We start from the raw sequence: 12,332 nt of genomic DNA on the forward strand, positions 1-12,332 counted from the left end.
TTGCAAACCAAAGGAGGAGGGAGGCCTTGGTATCCGTAGTATATCGGAGGTTAACAAAGCCCTTATCACGTCGCATATTTGGAGTATCATCACCAATAGAGAATCTCTATGGGTCCAATGGATTCATGCTTACAGGTTAAAAGGTCGGAACTTTTGGGAGATTCCAGCACGGGGGAATCTGACTTGGAGTTGGCGGAAGATATTAGCCATTCGAAGTTTAGTTCGTCCGTTTGTTTGGAAGTCTATTGGTAACGGTAACGGGACTAATGTGTGGAGTGACAATTGGTGTTCATGCAGTCCCATTCGACATTTCATCACTCCAAGGATGATAGCTCGAGAAGGTTTTACTTTGACAAATACAGTGGCTGACATCATTGATAGTAATGGGGATTGGCGATGGCCACAGGCGTGGTTGGATCTCTTTCCGGTTCTAATAAATGTGGCACGGCCTGTCATCGCTCAAGATATGGAGGACAGGTTTGGATGGAAAAGTTTTGATGGGAAAATAGGTCACTTTACTTCTTGGGAGGCATGGAATAATTTGCGGGTTAGGGAGAACAAGGTGGCATGGGTAAACATGGTGTGGTATGGCCAATGTATTCCAAGACATTCGTTCCATATTTGGTTGGTGATAACAAACAAGCTGAAAACTCAAGATAGATTGGCGGTGTGGGAAGCGGGGAGTGAGACGAACCTAATACTTATGTGTTGTCCTTTATGTAAGTATGGTCGAGACTCACGAGATCATCTATTCTTTCAATGCTGTTTTTCGGCTAAGGTTTGGAACATTGTCAACAAAAGGGTTGATATGGGGATGGTTAATGATACGTGGAGTTCGGTAATGGCTTGGGTTGATCAGCATGCGAACTCAAAGAAGCTGGAGCATATTGTGTGCAAGCTTGTTGTAGCGGCTTCTACATACTTCATATGGCAAGAACGTAACAACCGACTGTTTTCAAACCTGCAACGGAGTGAAAATACGGTAGCACAGCTGATTCTTGATATAGTGCGGCTTCGGATTATGGGGTTCAAGGTGAGCGGTGATGTTAACCATCGGAAGCTATTGGATAGATGGAAGATTAAGGAGGATGACCCGGGTTAATGGCTAGTGATAGTTGTCTAGTGTAGTTCGTTAGTAGTTTTGTTGGGTCGGTTATTGTTTTTGTCTTTTTGGCATGGCTGTATTTAGTTTGGGTTGTGTTGGTTTGTTTTGCCTAGGCTTGGGTTGTCAAGTCTAGTAGTGTGTGGCAACTTTTGTCACACCCTGTTCTTTGATTATTTATAAAATTTACCGGGGTAACCCTTTACCCAAAAAAAAATTAGCCATTCAATCATTTCCATAATAAAAATTAATAAAATTTTTTATTAAAGTATCTAAAGAAACTCTAACCTATTTTTTCAATGATAAAGTATTAGTGTTATCTTTGCATTGTATAACTTATATTTCAATATTTTTATTTCTATTAGGCTAAATGGTGTGAGGGGTATGGGTTGGGTCATCAATCTCCACATAGGACCATTAATGGATTGCTACACCACCCTTTTGCTTCATTAGTTGGCATGGATTAAACCATCGTAACCATGGCATCCTTTCCTTTTTCAATATTTCTTTTTCCTTACAAGCTCAAAGGTCGAAATTTCTGGGAAGTTCCGTGCAGAGGGAGTATGAGTTAGGGGTGGCGAAAGATCTTGTCCATCCGTCATATCATTCGGCCTCACATTTGGTCTTCTATTAAGAGTGGTGCTCAAACTAATGTATGGAGTGATATGTGGTGTTCGTTAAGTCCCCTTAGCTCGTTTATCACGCCAAGAGCCATTGCTAATGCTGGGTTTTCCTTACGGTCTACGGTTGCGGATATGGTTGATCAGAATGGTAATTGGAGATGGCCTCAGGCTTGGCTAGATCTTTTTCCAGTGTTAATTACAATATCGGTTCCTTTTATGGTGCCTAATGCTATGGATAGATTGGTTTGGAAAAACTTGGAGGGGAAGACATGTGATTTTCAGTCGGCAGTAGTTTGGGACACAATTCGGAAACGTGAAAATCAGGTGGTATGGGCTGATATGGTTTGGTATTCTCAATGCATTCCGCGACATTCGTTTCATTTATGGCTGGCTTTTAGAAACAAACTAAAGACGCAGGATAGATTGGCAGTGTGGGAAGCGGGTAGTCACACCAATTGGAATTTAATGTGTTGTCCGTTGTGTAATTTTGATCGCGACAGTCGGGACCATTTATTTTTCAGATGTGCTTTTGCGGCTCATACATGGAACGAGGTCAAGAAATTGGTTAACTTGGGCAATGTTGACGATACGTGGTACTCGGTTTTATCTTGGGTGGAGCAACATGCTAAATCCAAGAATGTGGATCATATTGTGTGCAAGTTATTAATTGCTCAGCTTCTTCGTACTATATATGGCAAGAGAGAAACAACAGGCTCTTCAAGAATAGCAAGAGAACGGTAGATCAAGTGGCTGAGGTGATTAAGAAGACGGTTCGTTTGCGGCTCATGGGTTTCAGATTTCGGGTGGCTTCAACGAAGGAAAGAATTTTCCAGACATGGAAGATCGAAGATATAGAAACGGATCCGGGCTAGAGGCTTAATTCGGAGTTTTATGTTTTGGTTGTCATGGTTGTTGAGCTAGAGACGTTTTTTTTGGTTGTTTTTTAGTTTGGTTATATTCCTTGTTTTCCTAGGCTTGGTATGTCAAGTCTAGTTGGTGTGTTGCTTTGACACACCCTTGTTCGGTTTTGTTTCATTTATAAAATTCATCGGGGTAACCCTTTACCCAAAAAAAAATTTAAAATAAGAGAATAGTGGTTTGCGTTATAACCACAACCTCATGGTAGTGGCTTTGGATGATGGGTCAGAAGCATGTAACATAACGCTGATTTGGAGGGTCCTGGTGACTATAAGGGTCATGACCACACCCTATAGCCTTAGTAATGTCTACATCAATATATCATGTGGATTTCAAATAAGTGAATAAACGATGCTTACATTATTTTTGCATTAATACTGCAAATTATTCAAAATTAATACTATAATTTGTTGATTTATGTATGTTGGTTATGATACCACAAAAGAAAAATGGAAACAAGAAATACCAATTTACTGAATAAACCGAATATTTTGAATCCAATTATACAATAAATGTAAGGATAATTAGGTTTTGGAGGAAACAGATGTACATCTAAACCAACTGCTACTCTATACTCTATCGAGATAATTCTTATGGATAAGCAAATATAGTTAAAATTATAATAATACTAGGTTATGGCCCCGTGTGTTACACGGGTTGATTAATGAAAACGATATAATTTATTATTTGTAATTACTTATTATTTTTAATCTACTCTTGATAGTTTTGATTGAACATACATGATAAATTCATAAGTTGTCATTAACAACATTGAATTTCATGGGAGAAACCTCCAATAACATTGAATTTCATCGGATAAACCTCCTAAAATAATAAAATAAAAAGACAAAGTCATCAAAATTCACACCAACAAAACCTGGGAAAAGTTGAATTAAAGAAAGGAATATTGGATTTTAATAATCTCAATTATTCGCCGTCACTAAGAGAACTAGGGAGTATGTCAGCTTCCTACTTGGGTTTTTTTTTGTTATATATATAAAATCACCGGGGTAACCCTTTACCCAAAAAAAAATTATTCGCCGTTGCCCGCTAACAGTTCCAATTTAAAAAATAACCACTGGTTGAGTGGTTGTCCCAACTATTAACATATTAGCTTCCAATGGACCCTGACTAACAGAACCCTAATGTGGGTTAGTCTTCGATCACCGGAAAAACGCTTTTAGTCGGAAAAAGGTTCCTAAATGTTCGATCTAAGGTTACAAAAAGGTTTAAGACGAAAATGTTGAGTTTTCCAGCAAAAAACTTGAGTTTTCCGGATAAAAAGAAGTTTTCTGGCGATAAAAGAATTTACGGCGACCTCAATAATTGGGGTTTTTAGTAGAAAAAGGTTCCTAAAGTAAGTAATAAGGTCACAAAGAGGTTTGGGACAAATAAATGAGTTTTCCGGCCAAAAATGAGTTTTTCGGCCAAAAATGCTTTTCTGGCGACCGAAGATTTAAATAAAAAATATATTATTTTTATCCATAAATTTTATCGTTTTATCTTTTACCCTAAACAAATATATATAGATAATATTTGTTAATAAGATTCAAGTAATAAATGAAAATACAAGTAACAATTTTATCTTTTTATCTTGTACTGTTTTGTTTTCCATTTATATTTATCAATTTTATTATTTGGTATGCAAAATTAAATTTATTCAACCCGTGCAATACACGTGTTTTTTTTAAATATATTTTTTTTATAATTTAGTATGGAAAACAAAACAGTAAAAGATAAAAAGATAAAATTATTACTTGTATTTTTATTTATATTTTTAAATTAAAAATCTAAAACATTAGTAGAAGCCATGAGTTACCTATGCTTATTTTATTATAATTCAGTTTTATTAATCCCTACTATGAAATAAAGTCATGATAAATATAAATGGAAAAAAATAGTAAAAGATAAAATTCATAGATTAAAATAATATATTATTTATTTGAATCTTATTAACAAATATTATCTATATCTATTTGTTTAGGATATATTTTTTGTTTGAATTTTATTAATAAATATTGTCTTTGTCTATTTGTTTAGGGTAAAAGATAAAAAGATAAAATTTATGGATTAAAATAATATATTTTTATTTAAATCTTATTAAATAATATTATCTATATCTACTTATTTAGGCGGTAAAAAATAGTTGAGATCACCTAATAGAGCGACATGTGTCCCCCATATGATTTACTTTATTATATGTATAGATTATAATTTTTCATTAGATTAAGTTGTGTTTTTAAAAGTTTTATTAAAATTTTAAGTACACTTATAATTATAAATCGTTATAGTAAAGTATTAATATTGATGTTGTTCTTTATTTTATTAAAATTTGAAAGTCATGTTATAGATTGCAGGTTCGCTATGGGTGCATGATTCGGTAGCAAGGGATGCCCATATGTTGATAAAGGAATTGACAAATAGCTTTATTGATCTTTGATCTTGAAGGTGCAATATGCAAGTTCTCGAAGCTATCCATACTGATATGTTTTTTTCTTTTCTTTTTTTTTTGTTGAATCTGCATAAATATATTTAGTTAATTAATTTAATGAACTAAAAACTCTCAATTGGATCATATTATGTTTGTTTTGTGATTAGGGTCTTTGATTTTTGCTCATCTTACGAATTATGTATAAAAGGTTGATAATTAGTCCAGGTGATGTAAACGTATATTGTATCTTTGAGTCATCATGTATTATGGCTATTTTCAATAATTAAGCTTATACATATATGGGTTGAATGAGTAAAACTTGGTGGAGCGATTTTGAAATACTACAACCTTAAGGCCTAACAATATATATAAGCTTATTTTTCAAATAATCATATCATATATGTTTATGGCTATTGTTATCTTTTCGTTTAATTTATATCAATAGTACGTTGGTTCGTTGTATTTACTTTATGAACTTCAGATTTCTATAATAATTTCATTCGTAGAATTTTAACAATACATTAATATTCTTAAAAAACGACAAAAAAATGTGGTTTTGGTATTTTTGACTGATAATTTCCACATTTAGAGGATAGATAATAACTTGATTTTAAATTCAAAAATTTGATTCGAAGGATAATATGGAAGTAAACGATTTGGAGTTAATAAAATTAATTAAATTTCATTTTAGGTGGGTTCAATGTACCTAGAGATGTTAGTGGTTTAAAATTTAAAATTTTATATATAATTTTGATTAAATTCTTCCAATATATTATAGTAATTTTAAATTTAAATTATATTTGACTTATTTTTAAATAAAGTTACCTGAAATAGAAGTTAACTACATTCATTTTTTATAATTGTTAATTATCCTGATTTTTAATAACCTCTAATCAACAATTATTGGTTTCTATATAACTAATTAGATTCAAATTATTCAACAATCATATTAAAAACATTTATTAGGTGTTAACATATATATGATTTAAATCATTAAAATAATAGACACGGAATTGACTTTTGAACTTTTAGTGTATTTTAATGATTATGTCCTCCAAGATGCTAGCATTTGTATGTTTTCTAATATCATTTTTATTAGAAGTCTGTTTTAAGAATATATTAATATTCTTAGAAAACGTCAAAAATGTGTTTTTAGTATTTTTGTCTGATAATTTCCTTATTTAGAGGATAGATAATAACTTGATTTAAAATTCAAAATTTTGATTTGGAGGATATTATGGAAGTAAAGTTAATAACATTAATTGGATTTCCTTTTTAGGTGGGTTCAATGTACCTAGACATGTTAGTGGTTTAAAATTTAAAATTTTATATATAATTTTGATTAAATTCTTCCAATATATTACAGTAATTTTAAATTTAAATTATATCTGACTTATTTTTAAATAAAGTTACCTAAGATAGAAGTTGACTACATTAATTTTTTATAATTGTTAATTATCCTATAGTTGTTATTTATATGTCTTATTTTTAAATGTTGTCATTTTTAGCGTTTTTTTAACGATAATACCATTTTGTTGTTTATTACTTGGTGAACTAATAACGACTGTCGAATAAACAAAGCTAAAGTGTTTTTACTTAACATCTCTTCATACTTTTGTTATGTGATAGATTATTTCACAAGAAGATATACTTTGCATTCTACAAAATGTCGCAGATGCGTAAAAGTACGTCCGTATTGGTTAAGAATCTTCGTACACATAATATTAATGGTCAAACAAGGTTTGTGAATCCATTTTTGATGTTATTAAATACTTTTATTTTTAGTGTATTTTTATGTATGTTACTAATAAATTTTTTGTTCATATATTTTGTTTACGATAGGTAAGGTGTTGTTGGATGACATGATATAATTGAAGCCGATCATATTTCGTTAGGGGATGATTATTTTTTCATTTGGTCTAAAACGAATTTAAGGTTATTGGTTACGAAACTCCAGCAAGTAGAAGTATTAGAGTAATAGGCTTTCAATTTATATGTCAAACCAGAAAAACGTATTTCTTTCATTTATTTATCTTTTCGGTTTTGTTACATATATAGTTCGATGCTTCGTTTTATTTTAATATTCAACCTCAAATTTCCATAATAAGTTCACGTGTATAGTTTCTTTATGATCAGTAACGTAATTTCTTTTCTAAAAGTAAGAAACATATCATTTTTCAACATCGCAAATTCGCGGGTATTATCACTAGTATATTAATAAATGAAAAGGATTTGGGCCATGTGGCATGTGATGGTGGAACCAATTGCTGACGTGGCATGTTATGGTGGAACTTTTAGGTGAGAAGCACTCTCAATACTCCATTCAATATTGGACACGGGATCCGTTTTTATATTGGGTCAAAATCTGGATTTGGGTCACCCGTCTCTCGAATCCCTTATACTGATTCATCTTCTTTCTCAAGCTTCAATATTCTCCACAAACCCTAGTAAACTAAAGCTACCTAGCCACACTTTTCTAAAACCCTAAATCCAATTTGCGAAACAACTTCTTCCCGTTCTTCACTGATTATTTGTGATTGATCATAGGTATGTTATTGCTCTTTCCCTCTTTGTTTTTTACTCTTATTCCGTAACGTGTATTGCATATCATCAAGAAGAAATTCTTAGGGTTTTCAATTCTTCCACTCCAAGGTGAGTTATGTTGATTCTTTAAATTTGGGGTTTATTTTTGTGCAGATTACGTTTTCTTTTACAAATCAGTTCAGATTGCATTTTGTTCTGATTTGTTACTCGAACACTTGAAATTCCAAACGAAAAGCAATGGGTAATTTTGGACCGAGATTCGTATGTTATTCGGAATGAAAAGCCTGGAACAGGTAATCATTCACACCTTCTGTCTGTGTTCTTATTACTATTTTCTATCTCTATGTCTTGAATATTTCCGATCCGGTATCTTCTTCAGTTTGGAGCTCTGCAAGAGTGTCAAGTATGGGTTGAACACATTTGGGTTTCGTCGGCTATGATGGTGTTGAACGATGATAACGTCAGGTGAGTTTTAGGCTACTTTCTGTCTTATTTGATGCACTGTGTGCTCATGGTTCATTTTTATTTTTATTATTATGTGATGAATTAAGACTAGATAGGAGGTTTCAGTCATTTTTTACTTAATAAACGGTAACGAAAATGATATATGTGGTTTGCAGAGCGTAAACTTTGGGGTTTTGTTCAGTGGAGAAGAGGATAGTGATGGATTTTGTTCATTCTCCATGGACTCACGAACACGATCAGTAGCCCAGGACATCTTTTGAGGTTTGGATACATTTTTGTAAATGTTATTTGATTTTAGTTTCTTTTTGAGGGATCTTACCTTTTTTTCAGGTTAAGGTTAACCGAAGTGGGTGATGATGATGACTATTTTCTGAAAAGGTTCCATCCATAATCACTTCTCCAAGGTAGTTTTTTCCTCAAAAACAAGAAAATACAAATCATATATCTTCATTAAGTGTTTAAAGCGTTAACTTCATTGATTTTTGTTGGAACTTTGAGGCACGTGGGTATAACAAATATAAAATATGCATCGGAAATTGTTGTGTGTTTGTGTAGGTTAAAGTAACGCTTTTTAACATATATAATTTATATAAAAAGCTGATGATTAAAAACTATCCTGAGAAGTACAGAGCACATGTAATCTAACCTCAAGTTACCACAATCTAAGTTGATTTTGGTTTCATGTGGTCCTGTTTGTGAATCATGTGTAAAAAAACTTCACTTTTTGGGGTTAAACTTCTGCACTTCTATGGGTCAGAAAACTGCAGTTTTATGGGTTAAATAGTTGCGTTTTTTCTGGTTAAATTCCTACACTGTTTGTATCTATTTTGTAGTTGCAATATTCAGCTTTCAAGGTAATATTTTTGCAACTATGTTCATGTGTAGGCTAAAGTGAAAAAAGGGAAAAGAGATGAGAAGTGAAAAAAGACAAAAAGGCGATGGATTAAAAAGCATGTGGGCGAAGTTAACGTCTTTTCATCATCCCAAAAATATATGTGTCTAATCCAGTTGCTTTTGGTCATTTACAAGTGTGTTTATTCCTACTTATACTTACTTTTTGATATATGTAGTCACATGTAGTTCTGAATGAAGTTGAGAACCAAACGTAGTGGATGATCTTAACGGGTCAAACGGTTTGGATATGGTAACTTTTGATACAAAAATAGGATATCTGATGTTAAAATTGGTTGCTTTTGTGGGTGTGGTTGAATTGGAATCATCACATAGTGGTGTATAATATCTTTTGAGGTTCATTCTTTGTCCATGCTTTCATTTATAAAAGCCAAAAGGTTCATAATAGATGGATTTCGTATCCATCTTAATCTAAAAAACCTGCAATTTTGAGTTCAGCAATTGGGAGTTATTTTTTTGGGTAATTTTGTTTGACCACATTTATTTTTAAACTTCTTGATGCTGAGATTATTGTTATTTTTTTAAATTATTGTAGGATTTGCGTGAGGAAATGGCGACAACGCGTGAGGTGTTTTCGACTGATGACAGAGGGAAGTGTTGAAACTAGCAACTCAGAGTAAAATCGACTGTCATCTTCGCCAAAATTTATGTCGTGTCGTGGTTGATGTCTGAGCATTCAGTTAAAGCTCCGACTGCGCCAAACGTTGGGATTGATGTGAGGCATGTGCGTCGCTCGCATTCTTGGAAAAGAAGGTGTGTGTAGTTGTTTTTATAATTAGGAATATATTCTTTTGTTATTGCTGTTTTGCCGAATGTTGAACATATTGGAGTTAGGGATGTTTATCAGGTTAATCATTTTGTGTTATTCGCGTTTTTTAGATGTTTGAAAGTCTAACCAAAAGCTGACCCTATTAACTATTAACTATCATTTTAATCAGTTTTCCGGTAACGAGTTTGTTCAGGTAAGGTTCTTCGGGTAAACAAGGTTAGACTTGGTTCAAATGGGAAAATTGTTAAAAGTAGTTTGTGTTCATGTATTAATTTTTAGGTTTGTCTTGCATATCTTTAGGTGGTTTCAGTGGCAACTCTATGTTATATGTTGTTAGTTTTTTTTTATCTTTGTTTGTTTGTTTAGTGTCCAAGACCCTAAACCAATTACATAGCTTAAGACACCTGTTTTGTAAGCTAAAGAGTCTTTTTTGTTTGTGATTTTATTTTTTATATAATTTAATTTGTTGTTGATTTTGTAGGGCTTGAGACTGAAATTGGTGGTCTTATTTAATAATTCAATTTTAAAATTGCACATAAATGCTAATTAATGATATTGCTAATGCTAATTGAAACTTTCCAAAAAAAAAACACATTAATTAGTCAAATTAAAACTTTCTGACGGTCAATAAAAAATTGATATAAATATGAAAACTTTTCTTTATCTTATATATCGTTAATTAATTTAATTAATTATATGTCATTTTTTAACTTTTTTTATATCTTTAACTAATTTAATTAATTATATGCTAATTTTTAACTTTTTTTTATTTGAAATACTAACAATCTTTAACTACTTTCCAATTAAAACGAATGCTTTCCCTTTAAAAATCTACTCATCCAATTCAAACTTCATAAATACTTTGTCATATACTGAAAACTCTCTTTTTATATAATGAAAACTCTTTTTTTCTAAGAAAAACATACATATAAGGTTGAGTTGTGTTAAAAAGAAAAATGATATAGCCTAAAGATTGTAAAAAGGAAAAGAACACATGGTATCTTAATTTTTTAGGCATGTTTCCGAGCTTTTTTTGTGTTAACATGATACTAGATTTGTTTCTTTTTTAACATGGTGTCAGGGTAAAACACCATACCTAAAAAATTAAGACATCATATGTTAATTTATTTTTAACACTTTTTAGGCTATCCTAAACCTATATTATATTTTTTAGGCATGAGGTTGGGATCACCAATACACATCCTAAACCCGCCCAGGCCACTTAGTTGCCATTCCTATTTAGGACTTAGAAGAGAATAAGAGATGAGTCTATTGAAAGCTAGCCCATCAACTAATAGATATACATGTTAATATTAGGAAAATATGCACATCTTATTAGTCAACCTGCTTTTTTATATACTTTTTGTGAACATATGTTTCACTGGGAGCTTACTTACCTTGTGATGTTATTTAACGTTTGTCTTTTAATTTGCAGATGTATAGTGATGGCCGTAGCAAGAAATTCTAGATGGCTCTGAGAAAGAGTAACTGCTGTTTGTCTGAAGACACCTTAATTCTTAATAAAAGTAAAAAATATATAATGTTTTATACTTCAATGCATTTTAATTATATTTTCACTTTGTCAATAAGTAATTTATGTAATGTATTACTTTTGTATTTATATTACTAGTAGGGAACCCGCGCGTTGCAGCGGGGCTTACAAATTACAACACACTTATCGTTGCTTTCTAATTTATGGCATCGGTGTGGTCTATGTATTATCTTCTCATCAAATGGGAGACATTAGTTTCACTTGAGATGCCAGAGCTTTTATCAATTCGTGCTTAGCGTACATGTTACAATATATGATCAAAAAAGGATGAAATGCTTAGACATAAGACCTATTTATCAACGTAATTAATTTGTTATATTTTTTAACAAAATAAAAGCAACTAAATAGATTTGGATATACTTTAAAACACTTGTATAATAGATGAGGATTCCTCACGCCTTCACGTTGATCCATGCTTACCAGGTATGTAGAAGATAAAGCGAACTAAATGTGCCAAGAATAATGGTTGGTTGAAAAGGGTAAGAACCCTTTGTTCTTAACCATGTCCTCATAACAATAGAATAATTAAAAAATATGAGTAAAATTTAATTAACATTGAATCCAAATTGTAGTAATTGTAGTTGAATCCATGTGATGAAACACAATTTCACATTCAAAAAATATTAAAAATTTTCATAAATGTTTACACTTTACAGACCTAAAAACAGTTAATAGAAAGAAAAAAAAACTTAGTGAATTTGTATACGCTTTAAAATTGCAACAAATAAATGCACATCACCACGGGTTCCAACTTTAAGCATTATAATTGTTTACCAAAATTCAGACATGCATGTGCAGAACAAGATCTAGCAGCTACCCTAAACCAAATGCTAAAAGAAAGCTTACAACAGATCTGCGCCCGAGCCACCGTCTATGACCAGCCTTCCTAAGCTTCTTGTCCATGTGCTAAGTTTGACACCACCCCAATGGTTGCCCTGCACCCAGTATCAATCAGTCTCTCTACACCAGAAGGCAGCTTCATCAAACATAGTTTAAAGGGCTCGCTCCGGCTTGGC

General features: G+C 32.2%; 2 protein-coding genes across 2 annotated transcripts; both read left to right on the top strand.

The window, feature by feature from the left end:
• Nucleotides 1-325: 325 nt before the first annotated feature.
• On the top strand, nucleotides 326-1,102 carry LOC110914570. The gene has a single exon (XM_022159359.1). It carries the CDS (start codon nucleotides 326-328, stop codon nucleotides 1,100-1,102), a length of 777 nt encoding a protein of 258 aa, XP_022015051.1.
• Nucleotides 1,103-1,767: 665 nt separating this feature from the next.
• Nucleotides 1,768-2,466, top strand: LOC110914571. The gene has a single exon (XM_022159360.1). It carries the CDS (start codon nucleotides 1,768-1,770, stop codon nucleotides 2,464-2,466), a length of 699 nt encoding a protein of 232 aa, XP_022015052.1.
• The last annotated feature ends 9,866 nt before the right edge of the window (nucleotides 2,467-12,332 follow it).

Source organism: Helianthus annuus, chromosome 15 (genome assembly GCF_002127325.2).
Source record: "Helianthus annuus cultivar XRQ/B chromosome 15, HanXRQr2.0-SUNRISE, whole genome shotgun sequence".
Taxonomy (NCBI): domain Eukaryota; kingdom Viridiplantae; phylum Streptophyta; class Magnoliopsida; order Asterales; family Asteraceae; genus Helianthus; species Helianthus annuus.

What these genes read in the sequence shown, in the direction of transcription:
- LOC110914570 (XM_022159359.1), top strand. Translation starts at nt 326, where the DNA reads ATGATAGCTCGAGAAGGTTTTACTTTGACAAATACAGTGGCTGACATC.
- LOC110914571 (XM_022159360.1), top strand. Translation starts at nt 1,768, where the DNA reads ATGTGGTGTTCGTTAAGTCCCCTTAGCTCGTTTATCACGCCAAGAGCC.